General features: G+C 39.8%; 1 protein-coding gene and 1 long non-coding RNA gene across 4 annotated transcripts in view; one reads left to right on the top strand and one right to left on the bottom strand.

The window, feature by feature from the left end:
• Positions 1 to 1,112, bottom strand: part of CAND1 (cullin associated and neddylation dissociated 1) — a 62,247-nt gene extending 61,135 nt beyond the window's left edge. Inside the window, exon 1 of one of the 2 annotated variants that reach the window (XM_032645126.1) lies at positions 628 to 1,084. In XM_032645126.1, coding sequence (XP_032501017.1) covers positions 628 to 695 — 68 coding nt within the window. In that variant the 5' untranslated portion in view covers positions 696 to 1,084. Of the gene's footprint in view, positions 1 to 627 lie in introns of both variants that reach the window. The other variant, XM_032645127.1, reaches the window with a different exon arrangement.
• Positions 1,113 to 1,249: 137 nt separating this feature from the next.
• Positions 1,250 to 13,128, top strand: LOC116760915. 2 transcript variants are annotated; one of them, XR_004351887.1, is made up of 2 exons: positions 1,250 to 1,336; positions 12,768 to 13,128. It is a non-coding gene; the product is annotated as an uncharacterized LOC116760915 (long non-coding RNA). The 2 variants fall into 2 exon arrangements; XR_004351886.1 differs by having other exon boundaries at positions 1,262 to 1,364.
• Positions 13,129 to 15,013: the final 1,885 nt, after the last annotated feature.

Below are 15,013 nucleotides of genomic sequence, written 5' to 3' on the forward strand. Positions count from 1 at the left end.
CGGGAAAACCCTACGAGTCAAGTTTCCACCCTCCTGGCTCCCCCTCCACCTTCTTCCCACCTTGACGAAAGGGATAATCCAAAGAAAGTTTATAGCCCAATCCCCGAAGGGCTGGAAAAGAAAGCAAATCGTTCGAGCTGAATGCACCTAGGCCCGCTCACATCTGCGAAAAAGGAGGCGGCAGCTGGGACCCCGAGTGGGCAGCAGCAGCAGCTCTGGCCCCGGGAGCAGGGCGGCCTAGCGCCTCGGGCAGGCCGGCGGGTAGGCCTGGCCTCCGGGTCTCCAAGCGTAGAGCGACTCCCTTGCTCACAATGGTGCGTGATCTCGCTCCTTCACGCTACCTGGGACGCGAAAGTCACGTCCTGGGAGGGCAGAACATGCGGTGGGGGACGCAGAAGAGGCCTAGGACCAGAGACGGGCAACGGCCTAGAGGAAAGAATGGGGGAAGGGGGTTAGAAGGTGGGCGAGGAAAGGGACCTGCCAGATCGGGGAGCGGAGGGTGGCCTGGAGACCTCCGCAAAGCCGAGCAACCAGTTAAGGCCAAAGGGGTGGGGCAAGGCCTGTGTGAGGGCCAGGGCCGCGGATGGGGGACCCCGAGGGGAGCTGAGGGTCGGATTTCGGCCTCACCTGAAGTCCTTGTCGCTGGATGTCATTTTTTCCAGCAAATTGGAAATGTGGTACGAGGCGCTCGCCATGTTGCCGGCCTCGATCCCGCCCGCCGGCGCTGCTCGTGCTGCTGCCCGCCGCCGCCGCCGCTGGGGCTCCTCCTCTCGCTCGCCGCCGCGGCTCCCGCTTCCAGGGTCGCAGCGCGACGCAGACGCTGACAAGGGAGGCGCCTGGACGGGCTGCCCCCTCCCCGGCGAGGCGTGGGCCTGTCCCGGGGGAAGCAGAGGCTACGGTGCCGGCCTAACGACGGCGCTGCTCGCCGGAAAACGAGTTCATGAGCAGCGAGGAGTACAGCAGGCTCTCTCCGGAGAGGCAGCCACTTCCACTCGGGGCAGTCCCACTCCCACTCCCTCCGCACTCGCTCCCTAAGGCAAGAGGCCAAAACCCGCCTCCTTCGCTCCGGGGGAGGGCGCGGCAGACGCGGGACGCTACGGAAAGCTGAGGTCAGGGTTCAAGGAAGTCTCCCCACGCACGCTGCTGAGACGCTAGGTAAATGACAATCCTGTTGGCTGAAGCCTGTGTCAATCTTCGCGTGACCCGCCCTTCAGGAGGCATGACAACGGCCAAAAGGGGCTGTTCTCGCGAGACGTGAAAGCGGCGGTTAAAGGATTGGGGGCCACTGGGAGGAGGATACCTTCATCCGAAAATAACTTGTTTTTCCTGTACGACAGTAAGAGAAAAAGATTACGATTTTTAAGGTGCATAAGGCCTAGGAGTAAAGTTAATTAACTGGTTAGACTCGGGGCGAACAGAAGAGTTATTAGAAGGAGCTTTCGTTCTGAATCGGTCGCGTGGCCTGCATTGCCTTAACCACGATGGTGCAAGTTGCCACGTGAAAACCACAAATCCCAGAATTCAGTCCGCACGTTACACTGGGTCAAGATATGATTGGCTGAAGGAACTTGTAGCTTCCTCATTGGCTCCATGGGAGGCCTGAATGCTGGGATTTGTAGTCTGGCGAGGCAGCTGTGTTGAGTAAATCCTTCGGAGTACGGTGGATTAGATTTCTGCAGCAGATTCGAATTTTCTCTTACAGTTGTTTTTGGCTGTTGTGGGGTGTGTGCAGAGCTAGGCTGCTGCGGTCTGGGCAGGCGCATTGCGGATGAGTTGATGTTCTTGGCAGAGGCCTAGTAGCGGCTTCCTAGCACTAATCCATGAGAGTGATGGTCGCCTCATCCTCTGAAGGCAGCTGAGCCTCTTCTGGGCACTCCCAACGTGCATTGAAGAGCCAGCCCCCTAAAGCAATAAGGACCATAGTAAGACCAAGGGCCGATGACCGATGATTGTATTCAGGGCTTATTCCTTTTATCTGGAATAGCTAAATGATTACTCTCTGTATTCAGCATTTGTGGAATTAATAATCCTGCAGCTATTTTATTGTTCCCTAAAACATACACAGACAGCAATCGGAGATACCGAATCATGTGTTTCAGTATCCATGTTTTTATCTCCTTCATTCGAATTGGAGCTGGCCTTCCTAAAAATAAAATTTAAAAAGAGAGAGAGAGAGAGAGAAAGCCCAGTTAAGAGACGAGGAAAATTCAGTCTAAATCTGTTATTGCTCTAGTTGGGGGAAAAAAGAATTTAAATAGCTCCTTTCTCCAGGTATTAAATCTCAACATTTCTTTGTTCTTTCCTGTATTCACCAAATGTTATTTAGTGTCTTAGAAAAGACAGGCATAGTTATAGGCAATAACAAAGTAGATGAAACACTTTCTGACCTAATAATTCATATTTAAATTTCCCCTCATTACTCGTTTACCCACATGTATCCTGTACTTTACCCAAGTTAGCTATTATTAGGTTCCATGAGTGCTTCAGCCACAATTCCATTCTGCTCTGAACAACCTTTTCACAGTATTTAATATAAACTATACACACACACACACCCCAGACACATCACACACAAACAAGCCAGTCATTTATCTTGTGTGAACCCCAAGGCCTAAAATCTCAATCATCTAGTGATAACCCTTTTTTTTAGCCTGAATCTAATGAGAACCAAGTCATGTTTTTTCCTTTTGTATGTACAAATCTTTCATTTATCAATTTCCAACTGAACTATAATATTTGTAGTTAGCTTAAATATAAATTCTGTTTACTGCCACTTATTAGCTGTCGTAGGCAATTCATTTTAAGCTCTCTGAACCTCTCTTTCTTCATGGGTAACACAATGATCATCAGAGTATTTCCCCATAGAGCTGTTTTAAGAGTCAAATTAGCTATTGTCTTAGTCCGCCAGGTTTGCCATAACAAAATACCACGGATTGGGTGGCTTAAACAACAGAAATTTATTTTCTCACTTGAGGCTGGTGGTCCAGGGTCAGTGAGCTAGCAAGGTGGGTTTCCCCTGAGGCCTTGGCTTGCAGACAGCCACCTTTTCCTTTGTTCTCACAAAGCCTTTTCTCTATGCACCCACAGCCTGCTATCTCTTTCTCTTCTTATAAGGACACCAATCATACTGGATTAGGACCCCACCTTTTTAACCTCTTTTAGCCTTTATTGTGTCCTCATGTAACCTTAATTACCTCTTTAAAGGCCCTATCTCCAAATAGTGTCATACTGGAGTTTAGGGCTTCAATATATGAATGGGGGGGCGGGAATGACAGTCCGTAACAGATATCCCATATAAAGTGCTCAGCACATTGTCCAGAACATAATAATAATATTTATAACTAATTTTTTTGCATACTTACAAAGGTCATGGAACACATCTAATAAAAGTTGGCTATTGTTATTATTACTACATTCTCAGTCTTGTCCCTATCCCAAACCATCCTACATAGCCAGTTTAGAGTTTCCCAAAACATTCTTTTTATAGGGCTACTCACCAGTTTTAAAAGTTCAGCAGGTTTCTGCTACTAAATAAAGTCCAAATATTTGCAATCAGTTGCAATCAGTGACCTCCTTCATCTGTCCCTAACCCTTTCTGATCTTTCTCCCACTATTCTAATACAGTATAGGAATTGCTCGGGTCAATTTTTTTGAGTACCTCAAAGACCCAGCTCCAAGTTTTTGTACATCATTACGGTCATCATAATAATAAGCACTTACTTATAGGTGAGGTGTTGCATTAACTAATTTAATCTGCTTTTTAAGTATGAGGGGCACAGACTGGTTATGTAACTTGCCAAAGATCAGCAATAAAGAGCAGTCAGGATGAAAACCCAGGCAGTGTTGCTTCAGAGCCCATACTCCAAACCTCTGTACTGGAATGCCTCTCCCTACCTGGAATGCCTCTCACCTCCCCTATCTCACTTTCTAAGATCTTGACCAATCATAGTGTTTATATGCTAGCCTCCAACTGCAGTGTAAGTTCCTTAAGAGCTTATACCAACTTGAAATCACTTCTGCTTCTTTCAAGTACTTAGCCCTTGCCAAGTTCGTAATAGGCACTCAATAGTACTTAATTTTATTTTGTATTCTTGACCACTTAGAAATTTGATTTGTGTATCACTGAATATAGCTTGTTGCTAAACAGTGGGAAAATGTTTTCCTTTAAGGATCTGTAAATGCTAAATTAATGTTAAGTGCAAAAGGAAATAAGTCTAGATAAGGTTATCCTCTAAGATTTTCTTTCTGTTTAGTGGTTATAATGCAAAACTGAGATAAGAAATTTGATAAAAGTAAAAAAAATAAAAATAGAGTCTTTCAAGCTGTTGGGAGGTTCTTCAAATATCAACCAGTAGTTTAACTTGTTTCTCATTTATTGTCTACACTGTGCCAAGCACACCCTCCTGTCTATATCAGGACCACCATGGGAAGAGAGGATTCTAAGAGAAATTTGGTCATTAGTTGGCAGAGTGCTCAGTGCTGGGTCTTTCCTTCCCTTCCCACTCAAAAAAAAAAAAAAAAAAAAAAAACCAAAACAAACAAAAAACCCCACCACTCAGAGGAAATGAGAATCCCTATAGGAAGAGAAGGACCTGGAAAGCTTTGAGGTTTGCCCAAGATGTTATTCTGGGTGAAGGAAAATATTTGACGGAGTGTGTTAGAAAGCAGTAATTGGAAAACAAAACAACAAAAAAATATTTCACGTTGGTACCCTCAAAACTTCAGATTATTCATCCCTTGGCTGGCCACCTACTGATTTGTGCCCATTTGAGGAGGGAAGAAGAGAAATGGAGGATAGAGAGGGGTACTGAACTGTAGCAGCTGCACTCCCTCCTACTTTTAAAGACACACACCAAGGGAGGTGCCAATCACCCCATTTAGAAATGACTTGTTACCGTCGTACTACCAACTCCCTCCATTTAGTGTGGCAAGGATGCATGAGTCTCCAGCGGGCAAAGTAGATAACTCCCTCCAAAGTAAGTTCGGTTTGAGTGTCCCCCCCCAACCCCCGCTTCCCTCTGCCATATGAAGACACAGAAAGAAGGCAACCATCTGAAAGCCAGGAAGAGAACTCTATGGTATTTTGTTATGGCAGCCCAAGCTGACTAATACAAGTGTGCAGCTACCTGACATATTCAAGTGTAGGATTTTTTAAGGTCCTACCTATTACCATCTCAAGGGATGAGAGTACCATAAAACGTAATTTGGAAATCACTGTTCCATTGGTAATATTTTTTTTTTTCTAAACTGAATGATGAATGGGTGGTGTGGAGGAGGAGAGTCTTGGTAGAAAATAAGTTTATTTGACATTCATTTTAGCACAACCTTATGCCAAGTAAATGTGGACTGTGCTTACTTCATACATTTGCTATAAATTGAGTTAAAGGAAATAAAGAAAATAGAGCTATTTATTCAACTAGTTATTAGTTTCTGAAACATAGTTCTTTGTTGAATGTCAAAGCTGATATGTTAACGAGAGAGGAAAAGGGCAGCTCTGATTTGCATTTCAGTGTAGACAGCTTTGCACACAAATAAACAGACACAAAATGCTTCCTGTTACAGACCATTTGTCAACACTGAATTCAACTTAGATGCAAAAGGAAGTAAATGCTATATAACACTAATCTTAAGAAGATTTCCATTTGATTGAAAACAGCCCAGCAACTAGAGTTTTTCTATGATTTACTCTCTTCTAAACAACTGCTAGAAGCTCTTGGTTAATTTTTAGTGGCACTCTAAATCAAATTTAATTGTTACTCTATGAAGGAATTATTTTTTTAGAGTTAGAAATACATTTGCATCATATTAGTGAAAATTACAAAGACTAAGTCACAAAGTTGCTTCATTTAGAATATCTTCCATTTCATTCTCACTTTTGACTTTTATAGTAGTATTAACCATCATCTGGCATTTTAAAATCGTAACATTTTCCAATATGAATTTATAAAAGCACTGTCCAGGATTTCCAAGCAACTAAAAATATAACTTTACATATGTAAAGCTGGTTATCAGTTTTGGCAGAAGGAGGCAGAAGAAAAGGCTAGAATTCAGCAAATGCTGCATTTTGCTTTAAATACAGATGTTTGCTGATGACTTGAAGCACTGCTTAAAAAGATATTCTGCTTACCACCAAGTGAAAGTTTTGATTTGGGGGAAAAAAAGGTGTGAAAGACTAATTAAAGAGAAATTATTAGCCCACAGGATCAGGGATTGGAAAAAATTGAAAAAAAATGAGGTGGGGGAAAAATACTAACTTTAGTGAAAAGAAATTTAATGAAGTGGTACTGAGATTCCCTCAGCAATGAATATTTATACAATGAAATAAGTCCATCATTATTATTTATACTATTAGATAAAGTGGTAAAAATATCACATTCTAGAAAAAAGTTGCCAATTATGTAAAATGTGTTTTTGCTCTATTTATATCATTTTGGAAAATACAGAATTTTCTATATGATCAGGTAAACTCTTTTTACTTCATGGAGAATGCAATAATATTTTTCCATCAATTTCTAAATGTGAGAGTTTTGTTATAATGGATGTAGTTATTAACGCTTAAGATATGTTGCAGCCTAGAATTGGTTTAGAAGAAAATGTTTATTGATAGGGGCAAACTATTTCTTTTAACAGTACAACCAAGGCTTAACACAGGAAAAATATATTTGTAGAACATATATTTGACAAAGGACTTTTATTCAGAACTTATATAACTCCGTAATAAGAAGACAGAAATCCCTGCTTAAAAATGAGCAAGATTTGACCAGACACTTCACAGAAGAAGCTACAGGATGACAAATGAAAAGGCACTCAATATCACTAGTATCAGGGAAAGATAATTTAAAGCTGCATGAGACACTACTACATCAGAATAGTTAAAATCAAAAAGGGTGATCATACCAAGTGTTGGTATACATGCACCCCTGTGTTCATAGCAGCACTATTCACAATAGGCAAGACATGGCAACAACTTAAGTGTCCATCAACAGATGAATGAATAAAGAAGATGTGGTGCATATATGCAGTGGAATACTACTCAGCCATAAAAAATGAAATAATGCCATTTTCAGCAAAATGAGTGGACCTAGAGATTATCATACTAAGTGAAGTTTGCCTACCACCACATTAAGTCAGAAAGAGAAAGACAAACACCATATGATATCACTTGTATGTGGAATCTAAAATATGACACAAATGAACCTTTATGAAACAGAAACAGACTCATAGACATAGAGAACAGGCTTGTGGTTGCCAAGGGGGAGGGGGGTGGGGGAGGGATGGATTGGGAGGCTGGGGTTAGTAGACGTAAGCTATTATACATAGAATGGGTAAACAACAAGGTCCTACTGTATAGCACAGGGAACTGTATTCAATGCCCTGTGATAAACCATAATGCAAAAGAATACAAAAAAGAATGTATATATATGTATAACTGAATCACTTTGCTGTACAGCAGAAATTAACATTATAAATGTTATAAACATTATAAATCAGCTATACTTCAATTAAATAAGTAAGTAAATAAATAAATAAAAGGACTTAGTAGATATATTTATAAACTATTAGTTACCTGAACATATAATCCAATCATTTTGCCTGTGTTCTACTCCCATATTTCCAACTGTTCTGGCATTTTTCTGCTTAGATATTACAAAGTCACCTTACACTCACTGTGTGATACTGTATAGCCAGGTGATTCAGAGTGCAGGCTCTAACTCACAAAGACCTAGGTTCACATCCTGGCTATACCACTTATTCCATCTGGAAAACTTCTCTAAAATAGAATAATGCTAATAGAACCTAGGATTGTACGAGGTTTCAATGAGATGAATGTAAAATGCTTGGCACACATACTTTATAAATAATACCTATTATTAAAAACCAAAATTATTTTTCTACAAAAAAATGAGCCCTCTTGCCTACCACCACATTTCTTTTCATAGGTCCTACAAATCTCCTAGACTGAAAATCTTGGGAAATATTTGAATTTTGTATTTATCTACATTCTATATTCATTATCTATATTCACTTTAATACCAATTCTTCCTTAAAATGTCACTTAGGTTTTCCCTTTCTAATAAATTCCCAGTGCAATTAGTCTCTTCAGGCCGTCAATTCATTACTATATAGTAATTCAGTAAACTCTAGCCACACTAGATGCTAGCTGGGTGATTTAGGCAAGTTAGTTAACCTTATTAAACTTCAGTTTTCTCCACTGTAAATTGGGGATGACTGTATAATGCACTAAAAGTCCTTTTTACTGTGCCTGATACAAGAGTAATTGCCTGACAAGTGGGTGCTACTTTTATGATTTCCTAATTCTGTTCAATATTTATAACTTACGTCATTTTAGCTTTTTTTTTTTTTTTTTTTTTTGCGGTACGCGGGCCTCTCACTGCTGTGGCCTCTCCCGTTACGGAGCACTGGCCCCGGACGCACAGGCTCAGCGGCATGGCTCACGGGCCCAGCCGCTCCGCGGCATGTGGGATCCTCCCGGACCGGGGCACGAACCCGTGTCCCCTGCATCGGCAGGCGGACTCTCAACCCCTGCGCCACCAGGGAAGCCCCATTTTAGCTTTTTAAGTTGCCGCATCTCGCCATTGATTGCTTCATTGATTTTACGGTCCACAGAATCCTCTAGAGATTTCCATACTTGCACTGGACTGTGGTTATACCACTTACCACGCCCTCCTCATCTTTCATAGTTAGTGTATTCCAAGTGAGTCTTAGCTCTGGCTGAACTTAGAATCAACTGGAATGCCTCTGAAAATTATTGATGCTCAGGGTGCACCCAAGACCAATTAAATAATAATCTCTAATTCTAATGTGCAACTGGCATTGAGAACCACAATTTTGTTTTGCTTGTTTGCTTTTGGTTTTGTTTGTTCATGTTTTGCTTAGTTTTGTTTGGGATCTAATTGTAGGATTTGCGTCAGGTTCTGAAGATCTTATTTGGATCTTGATTTTACCATGAGACATGCTAGGTACCCCTTGCTGCTACTGAGTTTCTGCAACTTTAGGTATCGTGCAGCAATATCCTTAACCGAATCATTTGTGTGTGTGTGTGTGTGTGTGTGAGAGAGAGAGAGAGAGAGAGAGAGAGAGAGAGAGAGAGAGAGAGAGAGAGAAATAGTAACATACTCCTGGAGAATTCTCCATAGCTTGGCATTAATTCATTAGTCAGCACTTTGGAGAGTATCGTTAATCAAGTACTTTAATTACAAATCCACATAACTGCACTGATGATACTTCCTAATCTGCAAACATCATCCCTTCTAAATCTTCTACAAAGGATATTTTGAGAGAACCTATCAAAGGATTTTCTAAAATCAAGTTATATATTATAATGCTATCTAAAACTGATATGAGGTTTTATCTGGTATGATTTTCTTAATAAACCTATTCTCCTCCTGATCGCAAGTTTCCTTCCTCAGTTCTTAAAGACTCAACAATTTATTGTACAGTTTTACTGGGAGTCATAGCAAACTCTCAGTCCCATAGTTTGCAGCTCTTTTTTTTTTTTTAATGAGACTTTTAATCTAACTCTACATTTTAAGCACATTTTTCAGTTCTCTCCAAATTCCTGAAGATTACCAATAGCTTTTTGGTAGATTGAGATGATGATATCTTTTTGGAATCTGGAGATATTGTTCACCCAAGCCCGAGGTAAACTAGAGTAGATGGGTATTTTTCACTATTTTACTCTGTTAATCTCCATTTCTTCTTATTACTATTAATTTTGTTCTTCTCAGATGATGATAAATCTTCATATAAAAGATAGAAACTTCCTTAGGGAGGTAGTAGAGTTAGAGAGTTGAGTAATGAGCTGAATTTTCTCTCTTAGTAGCATTGTGCCATTCACCCCAGGTGGTAGCCTTATACACCATTCTTGTTTCCTTAACTTATAAACAAGAGTCATTTTTCTTGCTGTTTATAGTTGCCACAAGCTTCAGAATCTTCTGAGCTTTTAGCCTCACTGACATTTCCATACACTTCCTGCTACTTCTCCAAATTATTTCTTCCTCTCCTTCTCCTTATGAACCTTTCCCTCATATTTCTTTTCACATTTTTCCAAGAGTCTTAAATATGAATTCATGAACTCACTGGAGAATTCTCTATGCATTCATATTCATCACTTTATATTCCTCCCCTTTTCTTCTTCATCACTGTCAATCAGAGATTGGCAAACCTTTTCTGTAAAGACGCAGTAAATATTTTAGGCTTTGTGGGCCTGCAGTCTCTTGCATTAACTCTGTCATGGCAGAACAAAAGCAGCCATAGAAAATACACAAATAAATGAGTGACTGTGTTCCAATAGAACAGTATTTGTGGGCACCTATCTTGGGATTTTATATTCATTTCACATGTTATAAAATATTCTTCTTTTGATTTGTTTAAAATCATTTAAAAATCTATTTTCAGCTGATGAGTCTATCAAAACAAGTGGTTGGGTGGAATTCACGTGTAGGCTGTAATTTGTCAGCCCCTGCCAGAGAGGGGTCAAAATATATAATACACATTACAGTCAGTAGGGAAAAATGATAATAATAAAAATAATCATGTAAATAAGTAAACTCAACATCTCTTAAACTCACATTTCTGTTGGGAACTGTTGTGGGTTGAATTATATCCCCCCAAAAGATATGTTCAAGTACTAATATCTAGTACTTATGAAATATAATGACTAGATTTGGGTCCCCAAAGGCCTGGCATGGTATTGCAACTTCTAGCATAGGACCTTGTACAAAATGAGGAATCACAAATGTTTGGTAATTTGAAATGATAAATGCAAAAAAAAAAAAAAACTTTGAATATATATATTCAAATTATATGTATTAATGTATAATTTAATAAATCATTGCATTGGCACTTAAAACTCATATGGTTCCTTAAATATACTTGTGTTAGTTTTTTCTTTTGCCTGCATTGGGTCTTCGTTGCTCTGCACGGGCTTTCTCTAGTTGCGGTACGCAGGGGCTACTCTTCGTTGCGGTGCACGGGCTTCTCATTGCGGTGGTTTCTCTTGTTGCAGAGCACAGGCTCTAGGGCGCGTGGGCTTCAATAGTTGTGGCACATGGGCTCAGTAGTTGTGGCTCACGGGCTCTAGAGCACAGGCTCAGTAGTTGCAGCGCACGGGCTTAGTTGCTCTGCAGCATGGGATCTTCCCAGACCAGAGATCAAACCCGTGTCCCCTGCATTGGCAGGCAGTTTCTTAACCACTGTGCCACCAGGGACACCCTTCTTAGTTTTTTAAGGGAAAGAATGTGGAAAGGAATATGGGGAGAAAATCAGTGGATTACAGTAATGTACTATTCTAAAGGAAAAGATTAGGAAACAAGGGAATACAATTTAGATGGGGAGATACTGAAAAGAAAATAAATTCATTACTTGAGAGAATGGGCTCATTTTACAACCTATGTCTAAAATTTTTGTTCTTCTTTGACTCTTCCCAATTCACAGTAGATGGTTAATGATACATTAGTGGTTAGATGGTCAGATGCTGCAATACTACCATGCCAGGCCTTTGAGGATCCCAGTATAGTCGCTGTACTTCATAAGATGCTGTATGCAGAGGGGTTTGGCCTCTGCAGTCACATAGACTTGAGCTCTTCTTAGATCTGTCATTTACAAACTATGATCTTGAGCAAAATAGCTGATATTATTCAGGCTGATGATGAAAAGCACCACAATATGCAACATGTGGACTAGAGGGAAGTGACTAGTTCTGACTATAGTGAGGAGTGATTTCAAAGTACTTGATAAAGAAATAAAATTAGAGGGGAACTTTGAAACATGGCTACGACTACAGAAGGTGGAACTGCAGCAGGGCCAGGAAAAAAACAATATTGTTTGGTTTATGAATAAAACACTCAAAGTTTAAAAATATTTATGCCTTATTATTTGACTTAAACATTTAAATAATATAAATGTTATTTTATGACTACATATATATATAAATCTGCTTTTTTACTGTTTATATTTTGTGAAATATCCGAATGAATATGCTATGGAAAAGTTATGATCTGATATAACCCAAAATACATACATTTTAAACTCACTATAATATATAATTAGCCAAAAATTACTTTTAAAGTAAAAACTGAGGATTTCCACACCTTAGTCCCATCTGTATCCAGTAGATTCTTTTTACTAAACTTGTATTAAAATCTTGTATAGCCCTGAATGTGTTTTACTGGCTGCCCTCAAACTGGCTTTAACTCTGTTTTGAGCAGAATGTTTCACAATGTGACCAATAGCTTAGATACCAGGGAAATTCTTTTTCACCATGGCACACAGTCTCTAGAAATGTTGTTCCTGAATAAATAAGTGTGGTAATTTTTTCAAATGTTGCTTCCTATTGTTCTTAACAATTAAAGCCATCAAGATAGTTGCTAATCGGGGAACTCGTAGTTTTGAAAGAAAGGACAGACCAGCCTGTACTTGTCCCATCCAGGCCAGCGGTGCACACAGTGGGAGGAGGGTGGGTGTGTGCACTCCAGGGATTGCTGAAAACAACCCATTGAGATACAGCCGGAAAATAGGAGAAATTTGGTTTACGTATTTTTATTAAAAAATTCTATTTGTATAAGTTTTATTATGTGCATCATTTATTAGTATAGTAACGTATGTATACAATTTGTAAATAAATACATCTACCTATGTTGGGGGGATGTGCTCAATCATTTTTACATGTTAGGGATATGCAATTAAAAACACTGGATGGGGGGTGAAATGGAGAAACATCACACCCCCTTCTTCCCATTTTGCAGATGCAGCATCAGGTCCAAGAGAGCCTGGATTGCCTCATTCCGTGGGCTGTGGGCACCACCCCTGTGCTCCTGTCAGAAGCTGCTGCGGTCCTGAAACACTGCACAAGGAGAATTAGTGCCTTTTGAATCTTGTGCTCTGGGGACTATGCCAGGGTTGGTTACACAGCAGGAAAAAGCCAGACCCACGATGTCATTCAACGTATCTTCTGTCAGAGACTAGATACACTTGTGAGATTTGGACTTTTGTACTTGCTTCACGGGTGTAGGTGTTTTGCTGTTTTGTTTTGCTTTGTTTTGTTTTAAACCACAAAAGTACTCTGTATCCCATGGCCCTGGTTTTAGTAAATATCCTTGTACTGTTTTGATTTATCAGCTTGAGATTGTCAATAACAAGTAATTAATAGTAGCTTCATAATGAAACAAAGTACACTGTTGTTGCTTATTGAATAATTTTGGATCTCATGGAAAATATAATGGATCACAGTGGTAGGCTTCTTTTACCTGCCTTGGCTCCAGAAGAGGAGGACTTTAATCTCGAATGTAGAAACCATTTGTTAACTCTTCCTGTGGGAAGCCCCAGACCACCAACACCACCCCTCCCCCACCCACCACCCTTGCCCCGCCACCCCCCCCCAAAAAAAAAGAAGGCTGTTAATGAGAGATCCTCTCAATTGGGGGAATGAAGGATGCTCTCGTTGATTTTTTTCCCAGAATAAATTTTGGTTAATCTAAAAAAAATGCTTTTTAACCAATGCTTGTATTAAAAATAACTTCAATAAACCTGACCAAGGAGGTGAAAGATTTATGCACTGAGAACTATAAAACATTAATAAAGGAAGTTGAAGATGATTTAAAGAAATGGAAAAATATCCCATGCTCTTGGATTGGAAGAATATTGTTAAAATGGCCATACTACCCAAAGCAATCTACAGATTTAATGCAATCCCTATCAAATTACCCATGACATTTTTTCACAGAACTAGAACAAATAATTCTAAAATTTGTATGGAACCGTAAAAGACCCAGAATTGCCAAAGCAATCCTGAGGAAAAAAGACAAAGCAGGAGGCATAACCCTCCCAGACTTCAGACAATACTACAAAGCTACAGTAATCAAAACAGCATGTTATTGGCATAAAAACAGACATATGGATCAATGGAATAGAATAGAGAGCCCAGAAATAAACCCACACACCTGTGGACTTCGACAAAAGAGTCAAGAATGTACAATGAGAAAAAGTCTCTTCAGCAAGTTGTGTTGGGAAAGCTGGATAGCCACATGTAAATCATTGAGGTGAGAACACACCCTCACACCACACACAAAAATAAACTCAAAATGGCTTAAAGACTTAAATATAAGACATGACACCATAAAACTTAGAAGAGAACATAGGCAAAACATTCTCTGACATAAATTGTACCAATGTGTTCTTAGGTCAGTCTCCCAAGGCAATAGAAATAAAAGCAAAAATAAATGGGACCTAGTCAAACTTATAAGCTTTTGTAAATCAACGGAAACCACAAAATTTGGCTTAATTTCCAAAATATACAAACAGCTTATACAACTCAATAACACAAAAAAATAACCCAATCAAAAAATGTACATTAGACCTAAATAGACATTTCTCCAAAGAAGATACACAGATGGCCAATAGGCCCATGAAAAGATGCTCAGCATCACTAATTATTAGAGAAATGCAAGTCAGAATTACAATGAGGTACCACCTCACACTGGTCAGAATGGCCATAATTAAAAAGTCTACAAATAACAAATGCTAGAGAGGGTGTGGAGAAAAGGGAACCCTCCTACACTGTTGGTGGGAATGTAAGTTGGTGAAGTCATTATGGAAAACAGTATGGAGGCTCCTCAAAAAACTAAAACACAGTTGCCATGTGATCCAGCAATCCCACTCCTGGGCATATATCTGAACAAAACTACAATTCAGAGAGTTACATGCACCCCTATGTCCATAGCAGCACTGTTTACAATAGCCAAGACATGGAAACAACCTAAATGTCCATTGACAGATGAATGGATAAAGAAGATATGTGTGTGTACACACACACACACACACACACACACACACACACACACACACACACAAACGGAATATTACTCAGCCATTAAAAGGAATGAAATAATGTAATTTGCAGGAACATGATTAGACCTGGAGATTATCATACTAAGTAAGCCAGAAAGAGAAAGACAAATACCATATGATATCACTAATATTTGGAATATAAAAT

This window comes from Phocoena sinus, chromosome 10, assembly GCF_008692025.1.
Source record: "Phocoena sinus isolate mPhoSin1 chromosome 10, mPhoSin1.pri, whole genome shotgun sequence".
NCBI classification, from domain to species: Eukaryota; Metazoa; Chordata; class Mammalia; order Artiodactyla; family Phocoenidae; genus Phocoena; species Phocoena sinus.